The sequence below is a fragment of the Schistocerca nitens genome, chromosome 1, assembly GCF_023898315.1.
Source record: "Schistocerca nitens isolate TAMUIC-IGC-003100 chromosome 1, iqSchNite1.1, whole genome shotgun sequence".
Lineage (NCBI taxonomy): Eukaryota > Metazoa > Arthropoda > Insecta > Orthoptera > Acrididae > Schistocerca > Schistocerca nitens.
This window is the reverse complement of record NC_064614.1, coordinates 403185789-403209881: the sequence shown is the minus strand read 5'-3', so window position 1 is coordinate 403209881 and position 24093 is coordinate 403185789. Positions and strand designations below refer to the sequence as shown.

Here is a 24093-nt window from a genome sequence, read left to right as displayed (position 1 = left end):
CGTGCGTGTGATCATTGCTTGTACAGCCCTCTCGCAGTGTCCGGAGCAAGTATGGTGGGTCTGACACACCGGTGTCAATGTGTTCTTTTTTCCATTTCCAGGAGTGTATATTTGTCCAATGAATACCCGTTTATCATCTGCATTTCTTCTTGGTGTAGCAATTTCAATGGCCAGTAGTGTATGTAAAAAGATGGGAAACGTAAAAGAAATGTAGAAAATAAGAAAAATGTGGCTGCTGATGAATAACGAAACTTGATGCTGATAACCACGTCGTAGCTGCTTTCCTTGTAAGTCTCTACGGCCCTGTAGAGGGATAAAACAGATCAATAAGGACTAGAAAGATGTACCGAAGTTATACCTCAGCTGGTAGCGTGTTATATAACACAGCAAAATAATAGGATATCTGCACTGCAGAACCCCCAACGGCAAAATATTCAAATAATTTCATGCAAAACCATAGTTTAGTATTCCATAACAAGCTAGGCTGTAAAGAATACACACAGCCACATTCACGTCCATGGCTTATATTTACGATACAAAATTGATTGATTTCGGTACACACATAGCTTGATATAAAGCTGATTGATTTTGGAGGAAAATGATCATATGTTGGCGTACTTCAATAAAAGTTTACGCCATAATTTTGACACGAGGGACATAGAAGATTGCTGGTGTTTTGGATATTCTGCATAGTTTACACTGCATTAGATACACACATCCACAGATTCTAGAACCACTTCCTTGCACACAGCTCGTAACTGTGCTTGCCTGATCACACCGCTGTGCTGGTGGGTCAGGGGTGTCGTCGCTAATCCGCCAGAACCACAGCAATCAAGTCTTGTCCACATCACAGAGATGGCACTATCCGTCTAACAGAAAATGAGCATGTGTCGGTGCCCCTATGTTTAATGTTTAACAACTACCACAGTGCCTTATTTAAAAAAAAAAAACAAATACACTCCTGTGTACTCAGGCTGACATTAAAAAACTGAGGGATTGTGACGGATCATTTGTGTTGGCCTTTTGCAACAGCTTCGTCTGGATAACTATCGCCTTTGACGACACAAGTATTACACATTACTGCCAAATAATTAAAGCTGGAGAAACATATTTTTGTTTTTTCGAACCATTTACAGTACTTACTCTTTCATAAATGGTTCAGAGGTTATATACCGGAAAGTGATTAATTCCCTGAAAAGTGGGTACACAGAGGAGGTCCTGTTTCATTGTCAGCATTCGAACCTGATCTCACCGCACTTTATATCTTCTGTGGGACCATGTGAAAAGTCCTGTGTATGAGACGCGTGTCAAAACTGAAGAAGATTTAGTGGCAACAATTATCGGTCTGTGACACTGTTGAGACGATACCGGGGATATTGGAAAGGGTACGACAGAACTTTGTGCGATGAGGCCATTCCTTTACTGACGCTGTGGGATGCCATTTTTTACAACTATAATAAATGTTGCATCCTGTGAAACTTGTGCAGGTAAAAGGGAGTCATCATAACTGTTCTGTAAACTTACGATTTTAGGTGTCTCTGACAGCAAGTTACGTGCGCCATTCGTAGTCCATAGACAGGGATAATTATCTGAGATTATTGGGGAGTATTCAGCGGAAATTCCGTATATCATGATCGTGGTTCGGAAACTGGGCCAGCAATTTGAGAGCTACGTGAAGATGAGGTGTAACCTGTATAGATTTTCACTTATATCTTTCGACCAATCGTTTCTGGACTAGGGCCTGTGGTGTCAAATTGATACATTTACTCTTCTACATAGAAGGCTGACGGAGCACGATTGCCTGATGATACAAAGCTGTTACAAGATCGTTCATAGGCCCTATATCAATTACACAGAGGTATTACCGGTAGTACTTTGTCAGAATCAGTATCCAAAGAAGAAACAGAGGACGTAATACAAATCATCCCGAAACAGTCGACCCTAAGACTAGACGGTGTCCCCTGGGAATTGTATAAAATTTTCGGGCTAGTCATCAAAAAATTCTTCACGCAAATAGTGAGGGAGAAACAATGTTGTGCACACGAATACTCTGAAAAAATCCATAGAATAATTGTTCTCGTTCAAAAGTACAAAGAAGCCACAAAGAATAGCACGTTTCAGGCCCATAGTATTATTATGCACAGACCCGACAATAATATCTGATGTCATAACGGCGAGATTAAAACAAACCCTTCCAGACCTCCTCAGCCGGAAAAGACGTATAGCGTTAGATTAGATTAGATTAGATTAATACTTGCTCCATAGATCATGAATACGACACTTCGTAATGATGTGGAACGTGTCAGGTTAATAAAAGATGTCTGTACAAGATATTACATCACACAAAATATTGCATGACACTAATCTTTAAGTTTTTTCCCCTTAATTTATATCTAAAAATTCAGCCAATGAGTAGAAGGAGTTGTCATCTAGAAATTGTGTTAATTTATTTTTAAATGTTAGTTGCCTATCTGTCAGGCTTTTGATGCTGTTTGGTAGGTGCAGCATAATTTACCCCTTTCTGTGCCAAAGTCAGATTTAACCCTGCATAGTGAAGATCATCCTTTCTCCTCGTGTTATAGCTATGCACACTGCTATTGCTTTTGAACTGGGTTGGATTATTAACAACAAATTTCATAAGTGAATATATACACTGTGAGGTTACTGTGAGGATCCCTAGATCCTTAAATATATGTCTGCAGGATGACTGTGGGTGGGGTCCAGCAATTACTCTGATTACACGTTTTTGAGCAATGAATACTTTTCTACTCAACGATGAATTACCCCATAATATGATTCCATACGAAAGCAGTAAATGAAAGTAGGCATAGTAAGCTAATTTACTGAGATTATTATCACCATAATTTGCAATAACCCTAATAGCATACGTAGCTGAACTCAGACGTTTCAGCAGACCATCAATGTGTAGCTTCCAGTTTAACCTCTCATCAATGGACACACCTCAAAATTTTGAAAATTCTACCTTAACTACAGACTTTTGTTCAAAGTCTATATTTATTACTGGAGTTGTGCCATTTACTGTACGGAACTGTATATACTGTGTTTTATCAAAATTTAAAGAGTCCGTTTGCTGAGAACCACTTAATAATTTTGTGAAAAACATTATTTAAAATTACATCACTTACTTCTTGGTTTTTGGATGTTATTACTATACTTGTATCATCAGCAAAAAGAACTAACTTTGCATCTTCATCAATGCGGAATGGTAAGTCATTAATGTATATCAAGAACAGTAAAGGACCTAAGACCGAACCCTGTGGGACCCCATACTTGATAGCCCCCCAATTTGAGGTATCAGCTGTTGTTTTAACATTACCTGAACCACTTATTTCAACTTTCTGCATTCTTCCAGTTAAGTATGAATTAAACCATTTGTGCACTGCCCCCCTCAAACCATAATGATTTAGCTTATCTAAAAGACAAGCTTTGTACATGGAATTTGCTGCTTAAGAAACACTGCCTTCATCTCATGCCAGAATCATGTGCAATCATTGGAGCTATTGAACATTTACTTAGAGAAAGCTATCGATGAAATCAGTCATCAGTAAATAACAACTGTTACATCATTTCATATTTCCACAAACAACAATAGATTTGTTGCTACGAAATCAGTACCAAATGAGTTGAAAAGTGCAAATAAACATACATCTTACGGAAGTATTCCCAATCCAACATTCTGTCAGACAGGGTTGCACTTTATTAATGATACTGTTCATCACCTGTTAAGAACCATTAATCCATATGGTAAACAACTTCATATCAGCCGTACATATTGATGCATAACGGTCCATCATCAATGCCCATGCTAATCATCAATGTCCGTTTGTGTATGTCTACTTCCTTTTCCCTCTGGCAAACTACCTTTAGAATTATGTAAGTTTCATTGGCCTCCTTGTATAATTCATTTTAAAAATCGATACGTAAGTTTTTACTTTCACGTATTAATTTAATATTACAATTGCTCAGTAAACCAAATGCATTATCATTATAAATGTCCACATTACTCTCCCTCTCTCTACGCAAAAATTGTGTATCTTGCTTCGCATTTTTCACTCCAAACTGTCAGCGTTTTCCTTCTAGCCACAGCCTAAAACAACCATAGTTTCCGTGTAACACTTTTTCTGAAAACTGTCTTGAGCAGCTAGCTCCACAGCCCACACCCAATGGAAATATCTTAGACCTTGTAGCTATAAACAGGCCGTACCCTATCGAGAATGTCATTGTAGAAACGGGCATTAGCAATCATTATGTCATTATAGAAACTATGGTTATGAAAGTTAATAGATCAGTCAAGAAGCCTAGGAGAGTGTTTTTACTGGATACAGCAGATCAGCAGTTATTAGAATCTCTCTTAGACAGTCAATTGGCATCACTCGGTTCCAGCAAGATGGATGTGGCGGAATTATGGGCAAAGTTTAAGCAGATTGTAAATCGTGGTCAGGAGAGTTATGTGCCTAATACATGGATAACGGATGGAAATGACACAACATGGTTTAATAAGGAAATTCGGAGGATGCTAAGGAAGCAGAGGCTGTTGCACACTCGGTTCAAAAGGGAACATACAATTGACGACAAGCGAAGGTTAGTAGAGATTCGTGAATCTTGAGAAAAGATCTATGCGCGAAGCATACAACTGCCACTGTCACACCTTAGCAAAAGATCTGGCAGAAAACCCAAGGAAAGTCAGGCGTTAGGTAAAATCCCTAAGCGGGTCTAAGGTTTCCATTCAGTTACTTGTTCACCAGTCTGGAGTGGCAGTTGAAGACAGCAAAACGAAATCCGATTTTTTTTAATTTCACGTCCAAGAAATCGTACACACGAGAGAATCGTACAAAAATACTGTCAACTGACCTTCAGACAGACTCCTATTGGACGAAAAAGTAATAAGCATTCCTAGTTTAGACAAACTGCTGAAATAACTGAAAGCAAATAAATCACCAGGTCCAGGTGGAATACCAGTTTGATTTTACGGCACTGGCCCCTTACCCAGTTGCATTTATCGTGAATCTCTCGCTCAGCACAAAGTCCCAAGCGACTGGAAAAAGGCGAAAATGGCTGTGGTACATAAGAAGGCTAAAAGAACAAACCTGCAAAATTACAGAGCAATATCCTTAGCTTCTGTCTGCCATGGAATCCTTGAACACATTTCCAGTTCGAATACAATAAACTTTCTTGAGACTGAGAAGCTTATCCCACGAATCAGCATGGTTTTAGAAAGCATCGGTCGTGCGAAACTCAGCTTGTCCTTTTCTGACATGGTATACTGCGAACTATGGAAGAAGGGCAGTAGGCGGATTGCATATTTCTAGATTTCCAAAAAGCATTTGACACTGTGTCCCATTGCAGCCTGTTAACGAAGGTACGTGCATGTGAAATAAATTCACAAATATCCGAGTGTCTCGAATACTTCTTAAGAAATAGAACCCAGTGTGTTGTCCTCGATGGCGAGTGTTCATTCGAGAGAGGGGTATCATCAGCAGTGCCCCAGGGAAGTGTGATAAGACCACTGTTGTTCTCTATACACGCAAACGATTTGTCCGACAAGGTGGGCAGAAATATTCAGTTGTTTGACGATGATGGCGTCGTGTACGGTAAGGTGTCGAAGATGAGTGGGTGTAGGAAGATAGAAGGTAGCTTCGACAAATTTCCGGCTGTGGTGATGAATGGCAGCTGGCCCTAAATGTGGAAAAATGCAAGTTAATGCGGATGAGTAGGAAGAACAAACCAGTAATGTTTGGGTACACTATTACAAGTGTCCTGCTTGACATTGCCAAGTCGTTTAAATGTCTGTGCTAACACTGCAAATCCATTTGAGACGGAAAAAGTATGTGAGAACTGTGATAGGGAATACGAATGGTCAACTTCAGTTAATTGGAAGAATTTTGAGAACAAGTGGTTCACCTGTAAAGGAGACAGCATATAGGACGCTGGTGCGACCTATTCTTGAGTACCGCTCGAGTGTTTGGGATCTGTACCATATTAGATTTAAGGAGGACAGTGAAGCTATCAGAGGTGGAGAGGTGGGCTGCTAGATTTGTTACCAGTACCTTTGAACAACATTTAAGCGTTATGGAGACGCTTGGGGAACTCAAATGGGAATCCCTAGAGGGAAGGCGAATTTATTTTCGAGAAGTACTGTGGAAAAAATTAGAGTACCGGCATCTGAAGTTGACTGCAGAACGATTCTACTGCCGCCAATACACATTGCGCATAAGGACCATGAAGATAAGATACGGGAAGGTATATAGACAGTCATTTTTCCCTCGGTCTATTTGCGAGTGGAACAGAAAAGAAAATGAATAGTAGTGGTTCAGGGTACCCTGCGCCACACACCTTATGGTGGCTTACGGAGTATGAGGGTAATCCCAAAAGTAAGGTCTCCTATATTTTTATAACTACATAGATCTGTTTATTTTTAAAATGCTTTACATCAGTTTACATATTGAACATTTAGATATTTCTCTATGTAATCATTTCTGTCGATGCATTTTTGTAGACGCTGTAGCAATTTTTGTATGCCCATGTCATAGCAGCTCGCCGCCGTGCTGTTCAGAAGGTTATGAACCTCTTCTGTCACATCATCAGAGCTGAATCGCTTTCTGGCCAATGTTCTTTTAACTTAGGGAACAGGTGATAGTCACTGGGCGCCAAGTCAACTATAGGGTGGGTGGGTGATTATGTTCCACTGAAACTGTTGCAGGAGAGCAACGGATTGCTGAGTGATGTGTGGCCGAGTGTTGTCATGGAGAATGTGTACACCCTTCCTCAACATTCCTCTTTTCCAGTTGTGAATTGCCTGTCTGAGTTTTTTCAGAGTCTCACAGTACCTGTCAGCGTTAATTGTGGTCCCAGTGGGCATAAAGTAAACCAGCAATACCCCTTTCTGATCCCAAAAAACAGTTGTCATGACCTTACCGGCAGACTGTGTTTGTTTGAATTTCCACGGCTTTGGAGAAGAAGGATGCTGCCACTGGCCTGATTGTTTGGCTCTGAGCACTACGGGACTGAACTTCTAAGGTCATCAGTCCCCTAGAACTTAGAACTACTTAAACCCAACTAACCTAAGGACATCACACACATCCATGCCCGAGGCAGGATTCGAACCTGCGACCGTAGCGGTCGCGCAGGCCCAGACTTTAGCGCCCAGAACTGCACGGCCACTCTGACCGGCGCAGAGTTATTCAAAATGAAGAAATAAATTTAAAAAAATTAGGAACTTACCTCAAATTTTCTGTTAATTGCAGCAAACGACAACGGAAAATATGTGACATAACGTCGCTAATATACAACGTTATTTACAGACTTCCTTACTACGTTATCTTGGTTTCCATTGCTGACAAAATCATCGATCTAGCAGTTGTCACATTCATCCTGTTTACATGGAACAGCCAAAACTGGTTTTTGTAAACCGGTTTTCCAACACCACTTCTGAGTGATAGTCACCCCATTTACGTGGGGCTCCCAAAACCATAATTCATAAACAGATTTCCCAATACCGTTTCGGGTGGTCATGTAAACACTTCAAAATCGATTCTGCAAATCAAATTCCGCAATCGATTTTCGCTGTCATGTAAACACAATCGGTTTTGGAAAGTGATTGGGCTGTCAGATTTCGTCTTCTTTTAAGAAATTTTCGGATAATACGGACGGTGTGGCTTTTTATACTGTTAAGGATGAGTAGAAATATTAGACTCAAGATGTTTACACCTCTCATTGAAGATAAATACCGATTGTCTGACTAAATCACAAACTGTGACATCTGTTTTCCAAGCGCTATATTTAACTGGGCTAGCAAATCCACGACAGCGAAAATCGGTTTCCGAAATTCGGTTTCCGTCTTTCGGAAGATATGTCGCATGTAAATGTAGTGACTGTATGTGCCCGATATGGTTGCGTTACTACAAATGAACCAAATAAGCATGAACGTCCCTAGAATACGATTCCACTAAACATTGTTACTTCGGTGTGTCATTTCCACCATGGAACCTGCTTGGCATGCAGAGCAGAAGTTGGCAGCACTTCATCAGTTGACGTTCAGTTATTGGAGATTTTAATGAGAGATAGGGAAGGTATAATATCAGCGTTTCAAATATAGAAACATCTACTTCAATTTACCACTCTTAATGCCTACATACACATATTATTTTGCCTTTGTGTACGTCTAGGGCAAAGTACCTATCGAATTATATAAGTTTAATTGGCCTTCTTGCACAATTAGTATTAGGCCTAGAAATCGGCACTATATTTATTTATTTATTTTGATCCAACATCAACTGATTACAAAAACAGGTTTTTTCTTGTTCCAGTCTTCTGCACCTCAATTTTCGTGCTCACATACTAGTATTACCGGTATGATTAAGACAATACATAAAAACACACTGTGTGCTTGGGACCAGGTTGTGCACCTTGTCGATGTCTAAATAAGACCAGAGTAAATATTTACAAAATAGATCGTCGTTAAAAAGTACAAAAACAGCAAGATCTTTGCTATCAAAGCGACGCATCAGGATCACTGCACCCAGCGACACTAACAATAGGAAAAGAACCAGGGAAATCCTGAGACATATTACAAGGGTTACTACCAAGTACGACAAGACAAGATGAAACCGGCTTCAAATGGCACCCTTTGACGTGGGACCTCATTAAGCCAAAAATAGGGTAATTATCGTTTCACAATTGTTTAGTTGTGAAATTTGTATTATTATAGTGACTTGTGAATTTTGCTGTATAACTAATGTGATTTGTATCTTCTGTTTCATTGTTTTATGTACCCTACTGTGTGTGAGGCATTGTAACTAAACGAGCCCATTAACATGAACTCTAAAAGGAATATTCCTGCAAGGCGATATCCTAGTCTGATGTATCCAGCTATTGATAAGGTAAGGACGCTTATATTTGGTCGGTTCTTGCCTTGTGAATTAAAGGATTTCTGCCTGAACATTTCTACCATTGAAATTTTAACAGAGTTTTCTAATAATTAATAAATTAATTTTGAATAGTATTCATAGATAAAACCAAGGCAAGATATTCACACATTTTACTATTATATTTTGTGTGTGACATTCTTTCGTTGTGTGAATAAAGGCAGTTCATTAGGAAGTGATCTTTAGTACGGATATAATTAGTATTTGTGTTCTAAAACGTTATATTTTTCTTGCAAAGCTAATTCAAGTGTCATGGTGAAGAAAGCTTATAAAGCTAAAATGGAAACCGCGAATGTGTTAGATTATGGGTCTCACGACAGTCTCAATGAACTGGATGATTCGGATGTCGAGAATTTGTAAATAAGCAGATAGGAATGGCTGACATAGAGTGTTATACGTCATTTTTAACTAATAGTGGCGATGCGTCTGGTCACGTTTCGTCAGATTTTCAGGAACTTTCATGGGAAAAGGCCCCAGTGGTAGAAACCACGACTGAATCACAGGATACATTTTCAGAATTTCTGAGGAGACTGGATAGAGGGATCGGAAACGAGACGAAAAATTTGCCGCCGAAGAAGCCAGATGTGAGAGGAAACAAGTGCTTTAGAAGCCAAAATGCGAAAGGAAACAAGTAGAGTGAGATAAAATAATTTTGGAAGACCTACAGCAAATCAGATATGAATTGAGTGAGCTAAATGAATAGTACAAAGGCCTGCCTGATTTAGTAAATCAGGTGAAAGCAAAATATAACAAATTAAAACGGCTCAGTCCTAAAAATCTCGAAATAAATAGAAATACACTGATGACTATTTGGTCATTCAATCTAAAAAATGGGAAGAAGAAATGTCTGAGTGGATTGAAAATAAATCCACTGAGATAAACTAATGTGTTACTTCACCAATTTCCTCTGCAAAAACCATATAAGAATCGAAGACAACTGATGGCGATTCTGGTGAAAGATTCAGAGAAGAATTTCTGTAAGTAAAAGATAAAGTCCTGACACAAACCTAAAAGTGGTAGAAATATACTACTTTCCATGTAAACAAAATTGAAAGTGATGTGATATGTCTGTTCAGGGTAAGCCTGAAACAGATACTTAGCATAGAGATGAACAGCAGCTTAGGAGGGGAAATCTTATATTTGCAAATAAGAATGATTAAATGGCTCTGAGCACTATGGGACTTAACTTCTGGGGTTCAAATGGTTCAAATGCCTCTGAGCACTATGTGACTTAACGTCTGAGGTCATCAGTCCCCCAGAACTTAGAACTACTTAAACCTAACTAACCTAAGGACATCACACACATCCATGTCCGAGGCAGGATTTGAACCTGCAACCATAGCGGTCGCACAGTTCCAGACTGCAGCGCCTAGAACCGTTCTTCCACTCTGGCCGGCTAACTTCTGAGGTCATCAGTCCCCTAGAACTTAGAACTACTTAAACCTAACTAACCTAAGGACATCACAGACATCCATGCCCGAGGCAGGATTCGAACCTGCGACCGTAGCGGTCGCGCAGTTCCAGACCATAATAGCTCCTAGAACTGCTCGGCCATGCCAGCCAGTCAAGAATGATTATGGAAATGAACTTACTACCTCGTATGGCTCATGTTCTAATCACATGGGTGATATGCAGAGGGATTTTTCTGACTTATTTGCATCCAAATTAGAAAACAGCGTTATGAAAAGCAGACAGTTTCAGTCATATTCCGCTGAAAAGTATGAACCGCCAATAAATAGTTTCAGAAATGTGTTTCTGCTATCTTGATCAGAGCACTATAAGACACAATTTCTTGTATCCCATATAACATGGAGGAGCTGCTTTATGGGCAAAAGAAATTTCCACCATGCGTGATAACTGTAAGGAGCAACTTAGAAAACAGGTTTATAATCCTGAATTCTCGAACCCGAAGAAATGAAGCTTGAGGAAATACTTCGAGTGCTATATTAATAAAACGAGATATTGTGATGAGCCCATATATCTGCATGAAGTTTTGAGACTAGTAAAAGCAGAAATTCCAATTTCTTTGGGAGAAAAACTCGTATATGTAACGGACCACAACCTGGATTTATTCTTTTTTCCATTCCATGGACATTATCCAGGAAGACATTAAAAAGTTTGCAGGCTAACAAAAAATGAGTCCTTACTTTTGGGGTATGAATACGGACAACGATGGTCAAAACGGAAGTGGTACCGTAATGGAAGTTATGACCACAACAACAACGGTAATCACATTCGAAATAATAACAACAATAATTGTTCATGAAATGAACACAGCAGTGGAAATATTCCTTTCGATCAAGGGCAAAATAATAACTACAGTTATGATTACCAGAACACCAATGGCAGTGAAATAAATTAGTAATCATGTGAATCAACCTAATAACTGACAGAATGTTAACCGTAAGACGAAGTATAATGTCAACATTAATGTAAACGAAAATCACGAACAGAACAGAGGACCACCACAAAAATCAGTGGTAGAGCAAGCAAGCAGCGAATGTAAATCCAAATTCTTGACTACCACCTACGGTGCCGATTCCACTGCCAGGAGCAGCACAAAGTAATGACAGAAACGTACCTAAATAATGTAAATGAGAAACCCATGAAAGCTGCTGCGAGACCCTGGTCACAGCAAGAGCATTGTTGATGGGACAAGCAAACACCGAAATGAAGCATTGGCATCTTTTCAATGCCTTCCGTTACTGGCAGGTGGACGAGGGGAAGGCAGAATTATTGAAAACGTTTTTGGGATGTTCCATTATAATAACAGAGACATATTCACAAGGAGCTAAGCGATGAACTAAAGCCCTGCAAATCTGGACCACGATCAGCGTAATGAGCCAGTCGTTTCTTAGATCAATCAGTCAGAATAGAAAAATTCCAACCTTGCCGGTTCAGAACTGTAATGTTACATGAATCCTAGGGGTTCAGTCACAGACTGTCAAATTTCAGGCTAGTGTGGAAGCAGTGGCAGGAAAGGAAGATCTCAAGTGCACATTCCTTATAGTGCCTAAGCTGTCTATTGTCTGTATGTGGGGATGGGATGTCCTGTATGAGAGAATGGCAATAATTAACTTCTCCACAGGAGTCACGAAAGCTTGTAGAGACTGAGTACAGACATGTATTAAATGTCAATGTAGCAATGACAGCAGACATATGAACATGCCAGTAAGCAGCTTTTCGGATACAATAGCTCGATTTGTACAAGTTCATATTGATGTGGCCAGCCCCCTGACCTCCACCTAATGGCCAACATTATTTATTAACAATGACAGACTGCTGCACCTGTTGGGCATAAGCCACACCAGTAGACAATATCTCGGCAGATATCTTAGCTTCCACCTTTGTTTCTATATGGTGTCATGCTTTGTCTGCATTCTCATGTTGTCAGTTTGAGTCGAACCTTTTCACACAGCTGACTAAATTCTGTGGCACTGTGCTTCATAGAATGATGAGCTATCACCCCATAAGCAATGGGATTCTTTTTATAGAAAATAGACAGGTAGCTGATCAATTATACAATACTGAAGACACTTGACTCTCTCAGGAAACCCTTGCCTCAAAGACTGAGACATTCATAGGCACGAATCTAGCAAACGACCAGCTGACAATTGCAACATGGACCAACGATAGTGATGACCATTAATTGCCATTTTTTTGTAATCAGTAAACCGAAGAAGCCAAGAGCATTCATAAACATGTCAGGACTTCTTGTTTATTACGAAGTTAAAACAAGTACTTGGATAAATGGTTATTTGTTTAAAGAATGGTTTTTAATCAATTTCTTCCGACTGATAACAGATACTTGAACTCAAAACACCTATTTCCCCATTCAGTTTTATTGCTAAACAACATGACAAGCCACCACCACTGTGTCTGGACTTCAACAAGGTTTGTTATGCTTCTACATTTCTGCCCTGCTATATGACTTCAGTAACCAAACCAACTGGCCAGGTGCAATTTACACAGTTGTTCAAGCTCAGGAGGAAATTGAAAAACCACTCTACAAATATCATTGCAGAAATTTGTCATAGTACAGACAAAGAGCAAGAACATCCAGAATCTAATGAGTCAGACGCTGTGACTTTAATCACTGATTTGGAAAATCCTTGTAATGATATTTAGCAAGCTGATGCAGAGGAATAGCTAACAGAAGGTGGTGTTGCTGCTGTTACCAACGAAGAACGTGTAGATGATAATCTCATTGACCTTTTCTTGCAACATGCGCAAGAGGAGACAGATAATGATGAAAAGAAAGAGGGGTGCAGCAAATGGTCCATTCAAGACTACCATCAAATATTTTGAATAACAGTCAATTGCTACAGCTATGGACACACTGTGAGCAAAGACGTGACAAGTCAAGTTTAAGAAACTGAAACAAAAAAGAACATGTTATACTTCTTTAAATAGATTTTCAGTGTTTACAATTTTCTGTTATCCTTTCTCTTTATTAGAAATGTAATTTTTTACTTAATTTTGATATATTTCATCATTTTGAGCTTTTTAAAAGACCTTGTTTCGTTCTCTTCTTACTATCCAACCTTTTTAGCATTCCAACCATTGCACAGTCCAAAAAGTGGCGAATAATCAAGGTTCTACTATACCGGAAACTTTTACTTACCATGTATCAGCATTATTAAGAAGCTTAGATCTGTGATATAAAAGTTCACAACTGCATCATTAGGGAAAGATCAAATCATTTCATTTTGCTATTACGAACATGTTTCTTCTTGTATTTTCTAATCAATATCACATGAATATTGTGCTTAAACAATAAAATTGTTTTGCTAATAACAATATTTTCACTTTTTCACAGTATTCCTTCCTTTAATTTTTCAGAATAGATATCTTTTGCTTAGATATTTCAATTATATACTGTTCTTCTCTTGTAGTCCTTTATCTTGGACAGATTTAACAATTTTTAGACATTTATATGAGGACATAAAAAAGGTATGGTTTTTATTTATAAACACATTTTTCAGTTATTCTAATATTTAAATATTTTAATTTTAGTTTTTGGTTCTACAAGCCATATAACTTCGAAGAAGTAAACTTTTGAGAAGTTGTAAAAAAATTTCAAATACAACTGTTCAATACATTATTACAACAATTTTTGTCAACTTTGAGGTGATCCACCCCAAAGTTTCAAGCATGTCACTCCACAAAATTTTGTCAAGTAAGGGTTAAGGTAGTGTCCCTTAGGTCCTTTACTTTGATAATAAGTGCTTTGCCTATCAACACATTCATGATGTTTTTATATTGTGGTAACTTCTACAAAAATTGTTGGATGAATTGATTAGTTGTGGGCTTAAATATTGAAAAATGATAATTTTGGTTTCATCTAGCTAATTGACAGTTATGACAAGATCAAGATGTTAGATTAATCTGAAAGTTTCAAAGGCGATTTCCTACTGTAAATTGATATTTGCTCTTACCTGCAATGATTTGATGAACAACAGTTACACAAATAAAAAGTTAAATCTGTGGACGGAAGTGGCAGGAACTTTGTACAAAGAAATAACAATACCTTTAAGTTTTTGGTTTTCAGATTTAAGGGCTTCAAGTTCATCTTGTAAGGCCTTTGCTGCGTCATCACCACTTTCATATGTCTTTAATTTGTCTTCCAGAATTTTGTTCTTTTCTATATAATCTTTTAGTTCATTTTCAAGTTTCTCTTTTTCTGACAGAAGTTGCTTAATTTGTTCTGTGAGAGATTCTATTTCCTTACTAAGGTCTGGTTTCTCACTAGCTTCTTTTGACGCAATTTCCAATTTCTTCATCTGTTCTGCTTTTTCTTCAACTTCCTGCACAACAGAAAATACTTGATAGAACATCATATCTTCAAACAAAAGACAGAAGAATCCAAACAATTGTCTGCCTTCGTGAAATATTCACCAAGAAGACTACAGGCATCATACATTTTACGTGGAGCACAGAGGCGTGTGCTGACATAAGTAGTATTTCATAATAAATCCTTTATCACAACAAGCATCTGGAGATAATTCTGTTCAAAATCACCTTCAAACTCTGTTTGCCTATTTAGCCTTAAAGGACAAAAGAGTGGTTGCTAGTGATTTTAAGATATATTTTTTTCGAATATCTCTTCATGTAAAAGTTTATTTCGATTGGTAATATTGTCACAGAGCTAAATTTCTACTCTAAACTTACCAGGTAGGGTAGCTAATTGCCCTAAAATGGTCATTGATAGCACCTTGACAAAAAATTAAAATGGGCTCTCAGACCATGACATTTTGTTCATTATTTGAAATTTTAATACTAATCCAGGTATAAAATGTACTAAAAATTTTAGTTCAGTATGGTGATCAGAAAGCCAAAAATAGATTATTTGTGGAAATTCATCAGACACATGAAGAGAAGTGATGTATACAATGCTCATGACATGAATACAAAATACGAAAACGTTATTAATAAGATCCTTACCCTCTTTGAAAGCAGTCCCTCCCCCCCCCCCCCCACTCTCCAAAAGAACCACAGATTAAAACAAATTTTAAAAAAACATTAAATACCCAAGTAGCAAAAACATCTTGTAAGACAAAATACAGAGGGTATCTCTCACTCAGAAAGAACTGTGATGTTGATGCTATAGCTCAACAAAAGCATTGTGCATGATATTGATAACAGTAATACCAATGTCAAAGCATATGTATCAGAAGTAAAATATGTCAAAACAGACAGCAAAATAAAGACAATAAGGGTTGTAGGAAGAAGGAGATTGGTTGAACCAGAGATAAAGGGGTGCAGAGAGCATTAAATGTAAGTAATACTTTGGCAACAAATGTATCACTGTTACAAAACTCTATAACAAGCAAGTCATAACTGTTACTCAAATAATGATTGCTGTGAGGTTCATCAGATGCAGCCTTTGCTTATCTCTTGTCACCCATTACAAATAATTTCAACAACAGTTTGTATCTTGAGGGCCTAAGAGTCATATGTGTCTTGCAGAGACATTATAAATAGAAATTTGTATTTCTCTGCTTATAATTTTGGTAATGTGAGGATGACTCTCACTACACCTGTTGAAGTAATGGTAACTATACAATCCTTATGAACATGAGTGGTTACTATAAAATAACTAAAGAAATTCATTAAAGGCTGTTGTTTACGTGTGTTCTCAACCTGTGAAGTTTAATTTTCATTTCTCCTCTCTTTCCAGGCACTTTACTTTTCTTGCATATGTGTGAAACCAGTCATTTACCACTAGAATACTTCCTGGTTAGCTGAAGTATGCTGATGTAAATCCTCTGTAGAAGAAAGGGGATAGAGAAACACCATCAAACTTCAATGTTATTTCACTTTTCCAGAATTCTCAAAAATTTTATAGATGATGCACAGGCAACTTCTTAACTATCTGATTTCAAAAAACATGTTTTCAAAGTCATAGTTTGTATATCTAAAGCCTCCTGATACCAAGAAGGCTGTTTACACATATAGCAAGAAGGTACAGTTTAGATTAGATTAGATTAGTTTTTCGTTCCATAGATCCATGCTGAGGAGATCCTCGTGGATGTGGAACGTCATTTTTTTTAAGCTGAAATAACAATACTAATAGTATGAATATATACAATACATCATTTGTCTCTATTAAAAAATTCGTCAATGGAGTAGAAGGAGTTGGCCACTAGTAAGTCTTTCAGGCACCTTTTAAACTGATCTTTATTTGTAACTAAATTTTTTTATGTTTACTGGCAAATTATTGAAGATGAGTGTTCCTGAGTAGTGGACCCCTTTTTGAACTAAAGTAAGTGCTTTTAAGTCCTTCTGCAGATCATTTTTGTTCCTGGTATTGTATGTATGAACTGAGCTGTTTGTTGGAAAAAGAGATATATTATTTAGGACAAATTTCATTAATGAGTAAATATACTGAGAGGCAGTAGTTAGTATACCCAGTTCTTTGAAGAGGTTTCTACAGGACGTCCGTGAATTTACTCCACAAATAATACGTATTACACGCTTTTGGACTCTGAAAACTTTTGTTTGATTTGAAGAGTTACCCCAAAATATTATACCATATGACATTATGGAATGGAAGTAGGCAAAGAATGCAAGCTTTTTCATTTTTATGTCGCCTATGTCTGCTAACACTCGAATTGCAAATACAGATTTGTTAAGGCGTTTCTGCAGTTCTGTGGTGTGCTCTTCCCAACTGAATTTATTATCAAGTTGTAATCCCAGGAATTTAAGACTGTCAACTTCTTCTATCTGCTCTTCTTTGTATTTTATGCATATGCTGGGTGGAAACCTCTTACAGGTTCTGAATTGCATATAGTGAGTCTTATCGAAGTTTAATGTCAGTGAGTTGGCTTTAAACCATTTATTAATATCCATGAAAATGTCATTAGCAGATCTTTCTAGAACTACACTTGACATGCTATTTATTGCAATACTTGTGTCATCTGCAAACAAAACGAACTCTGCTTCTGGCAGTGTAACTGATGAGAGATCATTAATGTACACAAGAAAAAGCAATGGCCCTAAGATGGATCCTTGTGGGACATAACATGTAATTTCTTCCCATTCTGATGATGACTAATGACTTAATTCACTAGTCCCTTGCACTGACACCCTTTGTTTCCTGTTAGTGAGGTATGACTTGAACCATTTTGCAGCACTGCCCGTGACACCATAGAATTCTAATTTACTTAAAAGGTTGTTGTGGTTCACACAATCAAATGCCTTTGACAAATCACAGAAAATACCTGCTGCTTGTAATTTGTTATTTAATGAATTAAGTACATTTTCACTATAGGTGTAAATAGCCTTCTTGATATCAGAACCCTTCAGAAATCCAAACTGTGTTCTTGATAATATGTTACTTGTGGTCAGATGGTTGAGCAGCTGCCTGTACATTACTTTTTCTAAAATTTTTGAAAATGCTGGCAAAAGTGAAATTGGTCTGTAGTTTGATGGTATCTCTTTATCCCCTTTCTTGAATAGAGGCTTAACACCTGCATATTTTAGCCAGTCAGGAAATGTCTCAGTTATAATTGACTGGTTACAAAAGTAACTTAGAATTGTACTAATCTCACAAGAACATGCCTTAATTAACTTTGCTGATATTTCATCGTACCACTAGAGTGCTTTGTTTTTAAAGATTTTATTATGGAAGTTATTTCTTTTGGTGAAGTAAGTGATATATTCATGTACTTGAAGCTATTTGTGAAGGCTAGTTTCAGATATTCAAGGGCATTAGTTACTGATACTGAAAGTCCCATTCTATCAGTAACAGATATAAAGTACTTGTTAAATAGATTTGCCACACTATGCCCATCAGTTACTAATGTGTCATCTACCCTTAGTGCTATTTGCTCTGTTCCTTTCTGATTCTACCAGTCTGCTCTTTCACTATATCCCTTATTGTTTTTATTTTGTTCCCTGACATTGCTATCTTCTTCTCGTAGTGCATTTGTTTAGACGTCTGAATTACTTTTTTCAATGTTTTACAGTATTCCTTGTATTTAGCTAAATCATCAGCATTGGAGCTATTCTTGGTCGACAGATACATTTTCCTTTTTGTCTTACAGGAAATCTTTATTCCTTGTGTAATCCATGGTTTTATTATAGACTTATGTTTAATTTGAGTAACTTTTAGAGGAAAACAGTTTTCAAACATGGTACTGACATTGTTCATGAATGTGTTATATTTTTCATTCATGTCATGAGCACTATAAACATCTTTCCAGTTCATATCTTTGAGCAGTTTTCTAAAACACTCAATTTTTGGTTGATTAACTACTCTCCTGTACTCAGATTTAGCAGTCTTCATAATCTGCTTAGAATTTACATCTAAAACAAGGAGCTGCATGTCATGATCTGATAGTCCATTTATAACAGGTTTTATGATATGATTTTGTTCCTTTGATTTGTCTATAAAAATGTTATCAATGGCTGTCCTTGAGGATTTAGTGATCCTAGCTGGAAAGTTTACAGTGTGAGTTAGATTGAAAGACAACATTACTAACTGCAGTGAATGTTTACTGGAAGATTGCATTAGAAAATCTGTATTAAAGTCACCAGCAATCAAAATTTCTTTGTTTCTTCCTGTTAAATAACCCAAAAGAGCTTCTATATGATCTAAGAATAGATTATAATTTCCTGCAGGTGCTCGGTAAATAGTTATTATTATATAGGATCTGTTATGGAACTCTACTTCTGTTGCACATGCTTCTAGATGCTGCTCTAAACAGAATTTATTAATGTCAATGTTCTTGAATTTATGGCAGTTTTTGATAAATGTGGCAACTCCTCCTCCATCCATATCTACTCTGCAGAAGTATGAAGCTAGCTTAAATCCTGAAATGTCTAACATATCTATATCAGTGGTCACTTGATGTTCAGAGAGGCAGATTATGTCAATCTGGTTAGATGAATTCATTTCATCGATACAAATGAGTAGTTCGTCAACTTTATTTCTAAGTCCCGGAATGTTCTGGTGTAATAAAGATAACTGATACTGCATACTAATGGGATGGTAACTGCTTTGGCGAAGATGAACTGGCAGTTTCTGATTACTTTCTGTTAAACACTGTTTAAATGGAGGCTGTATGATAAAATCTGACTCCTGTTCATCTGTTTTCTCAAACAGAGTGTGTCTGCCAATCTCTTTTAACTGAGCTACTGCCATATTCTCCAAACTTTCAAACACTTTTAACTCTGTAAGTGAGCATATCACTTTCAGTAAATTACAATATTGTGATGTAATAAGAAACACTAGAAAATGACTCTATTCATGTCTCCTGACATTAAACAAAGGTGTCTGTTGGAAAGAATCCTGTTATTAAACTATCAGTCATTATCCAACTCAGAGCTAATGAATAAGTTTTTGTTTTAGAATTCTTATTTTTTTCTTGGATATGTTAATGGCCTGCTATCAGTTAACATTACCAGATACCAAGTTTGCTTTATTTACAAATGATTCAAAAATTTCAGTAAATGCTAAATGAAGTATAGTTGTAGAAATATTGGTTAATATAAGTTTTGTGAACATTAATAATGTTTCATAGGTAGTTCTTTGTCACTAAACTATGAAAGGACACACTGAGCTGCTGAAGCAATCTGAATATTGTCAGACACAGGTGATATAAAAATGAAAACTCTGGCATTAATTGTTTACTTTTATTCCACAGTGTCATTTGGTATCATATTTTGTGGCAACACATCAGGCTGAGCTAGAGTCTTCCCAGTCCAAAAGTGTGAAAATGAATTATTTGTGGTCTGAACTCAAAACCTACCTACAGAATTTAGTGTGACAAGATATTGGAAGTTTTATGTTGCTGTACATGCCATCAAAGCACTTACAGGTGAAAGTCTTGGTGATAATATAATGTACGTTATTGCGATGAAATATGCATTGAAATAACTTTGTTTGTTAGTTGCAGTAATATGTGAAACATACTTACTTACAGATGTCATTTAATTTCTGTTTCAAGTTGAGTACACAAGCAGCACATTATGATGTCAGTATTTTCAGTGCAGCAGCTACAGACGATCAGCCAGCCACCACCACATTTATGCAACAGTCAGCAGTTGCAACAAGACCTTATCATTCAATGTTGCCAATGGTGCCATTGTGTTAATCAAAATTGAACTGTAATACTCAGAATATCTAAATGTCTGTCACATATCACTTAGTATGTCATGTTGAAACTGGTTACAGCTTTCTCAGCTATAGTCAGAAAAACATGGACTTATTTCTTACATGTGATATTTCTCTTTGCACATCTGAAGTAAATAAATGATGTTACATGGGGTATAGTTACATGTAAATGATATTACATCACATTAGAAGATGTAAATTGTTTTCTTCAAATGAGTGACATGGGGCAATGCAGAGCTAAACATATAAAATAAATTTTATGATGAGTGATCATTTTATTGAAAGGAATACTTATGAACAAGCCTATGAAATGCTCAAACTAAATGTCTGAAAAATTTCAGAAGTGTTCTTGAAGAGAAAAATGGAATAATTCAAACCATGCACATAAGAGATTAAAGGGAGTCTTCTTTACTGTTCCAATGATTTAACAATAGTTAATTCACTACATTACTTATTATGTAGAGAAGATGTAGATGAGGATGTTACAGGCTAAATAACGGAGACTGTAAATAGTGTGACTCTATACTTTATTACTAGGTGGACACACATCATGGAGTATGTGTAAACCACAGAAGCTCGCAATGGACCAGCTCAAAGACTGTCCTGTGGCAGAGATGGAAGAAGAGGGGAGAGGGGAGACTGCTGCAGAGACATCGTCTTCAGCAGGTGAATGTGATCAGCCATATCATGGCTGGCTGCTACACAGTGGCACACTTGAACTGTTTCTCACTGTGTTCAGTAGATAGAGAGTGAATAATCAATGCTAGTAAAAAATATGGTTTTGTGTGAGGTGAGGTTGTAGCCGGTAAGGTCATCTGAAACAGGTGGCAGGGTTGACAAGTGGTGAAGGCTGAAGTAAGGAACGCAATAGGTCACAGCAGTGCATGTCACTTGCTCCAGGGGCAAATGCTGGAGCTGAGCAAGATTTTTAGCAGCCATGACCATGAGAACATGAGCACCTCGTCAGCAGAAAATGTGGGAGTGATGGAATTTGGATCAACATCCTATGGGTGTCTGTATCCTCAGGAGAATTTACCTGGGTGTGTGCCATTATGGACACATTGCTCATCTTGGTGTCCCTCTCTGACAAGAGGATCATAGATTAGTCTGCATGAGTTCTCTTCATGTCAGAACTGGTGGAAGTCCACTCCCTCTATAATTTTGTAGTCATTCCGGTCAACATGCGGAACGTCATCTATGAGGTTAACGCTACTTCCAAGCATGTTAGTGGCAATGAACAGGGCCCAACTCACTTTAAGTCTGTTGGCTGTAAAACAGTCAGTTTGTTATGCAGTAAAATGTGAGATGTGCTGTCGGTCTATCTAACCACTTTGTGGGCCTGAGTACAGCAGGTGTAATGCTCTTCGGACAGTATCATCTTGCAGCCTATGTGGTTACAGTCCTGCAGGGCTTCGAGGAGGAAGATTTTCTGAGAGCCTTGCACTTTGGGGGGTGGGGCATGGGGGAGGGGGTGGGGGGTGTCTGCAGATGTGCAGTGTATTGCGTAATTCGTGGATGATCTGCACCAGTCCTATATCTGTACGCAGTTGGGATGGCTCTGTGAAGTCAGCCAGGTGATGATTGGTTCTCCATAAAGGAGGTCCACCAGAGATGCATGGAGATCTTTATAAGCTGAACCTAAACCTAAAACAACTCACAGCAGCGTGAAGATATTCATTGATGGAGTAGAAGGAGTTGGCCAACAGGAAGTTCTTTAATTCACTCTGAAACTGATCTTTATCACTTATAAGACCTTTGGTATGCTCTGGTAAGTTATTGAATATGTGAGTACCCATGTACCAGTTCATTACTTTGTCAATGCTAAGCTGTTGTGTGGAATCCTGAACATCACTAAAGTGACTGTTTGGTAAAAATTGCTGACTCAAATTGTCTACCCTGACTTGTCATTATTGTGGGAGGGCAGCCAAAGCAGGAAATCCATAGACTGACATACACTTTTTGCAGTACTTTCAGCACTGAAGTCTGGAATTGGTATAGCCTTGATCCAGATTGTTAGTCTGCTGATCATTGAAAGAATACACTGATAACCAGTTGAATTGGGGAGAAGTATGATGAGGTCTAAATGAATGTGCTGAAAATGGTCCTTACAAACAGAGTAACAGCCACACTGTGGTCATGCATGTCATCCTATTTTAGCGAATTGGCAACCATAAAATGATAATGGTCAAAATTTACAAACGTCCTGGCATTTAGCTGTATGAAGGAGCCTGTGACAAGCTTCATTGTAAGTTAGATCCCAGGTTGAGAGAGCCCAAATAAGTTACAAAAAATTGCTAACCTCATGGTTAGTGAGACTAGTAGATGAAGGCAGTTTTGTGAGATAATGCGTAGTACTTGTATTGAAGAGTGGTGTTCAATGTACAATGCTGTTGTGTTTTGATGGAGGAGTTTGTGTAATTGTGTGTCCTGAATTAGCACTGTTGCAAGACTATCAAAATCAGTATCTACTGAGAGAACATTGATCTGTGAAAGGAAATCAACCATTACACTGTCCGTTCTGTGAAGCTGTCGGACATCCGTTGTAAATTGCACGATGTGCCAGTATGTCAGCTGTGTTAGGTCGGTGTCTATGGTAAAAATTTCTTGTGCTAAGAAATTGGCAATTGGCTTAATTCACAAAAGGTCTCTGGCTGTGGTAGGTGACCAATGAGTTTGGCACATTATGGTGTAAGCCACATACCATCATGACCAAGCAAATGGCTGAGTTAGGTAAGCTCAGACTGTCTCAGCTGACACCTATAATCATTGATGACAATGCCAAGTCTTTGTAAAACATCAAAAACTAGTTTGAGATGCTCATCATATTCATTTTGGGAAGCAGAAGAGACTAAATTATCATTCAAGAAAGTGTTTCCAAAGGGAAATTTGAAAAGAACACTGTCTACAATCATACCCCAAGTCTGTGCTGCATTTTTAACTCAATTTAGCATATAAAGGAACTCATAAAGTCTGAAACGGGTGATGACAGCTGTCTTTGGAATTTCTTCTGGGTTCATAAGGATCTAAAAATGTGCTATCTTACAATACGACATACTGATACCCTGCCAAATAATGTACAAAGTCTTGAATATTCACAACAGGATAACTATCTGGTTTCATGCGGGAGTTAAGAACATTACAATCACCACACAGTCTATAGGTGTGGTCTTTCTTTGGTGTAAGCCAGGCATGGAAGGCCCAAGGACTAATAGAATGCCTAATAAGACCAGCTGGCAATTGACTCCTCTACAACCAATTTGGCTTGATGGAGTTTATATGGAGCTAACCTACATGCCCTGAGATGGACTGGCAAACCTGGAGCAGTATTTGTTTTGTGGCTTCTTCCATTACTAATAGCATACTGTCTGAACTGCTTGCATGAACCTGGTGGGGAAAACATACACAACAATTCCATGGGCTCCAAAACAATTATGCATTTGACTGACCTGTGCTGTTAAGGCTATTGCAGATTGCTCTGATGGTGTGTGGGTATCTGCTGCTGGATGTCCTGTATCTGCTGATTCGTTT

At 37.9% G+C, this 24093-nt stretch overlaps 1 protein-coding gene across 1 annotated transcript in view; it reads right to left on the bottom strand.

Annotated features, from left to right (window-relative positions):
• LOC126250209 (M protein, serotype 5-like) overlaps window positions 1-24093 on the bottom strand; it is a 296377-nt gene that overhangs the window by 41621 nt on the left and 230663 nt on the right. The window contains exon 10 of the mRNA XM_049951543.1: window positions 14476-14752. Within this exon, the coding sequence (XP_049807500.1) occupies window positions 14476-14752 (277 nt within the window). The remainder of the gene's footprint in view (window positions 1-14475; window positions 14753-24093) is intronic.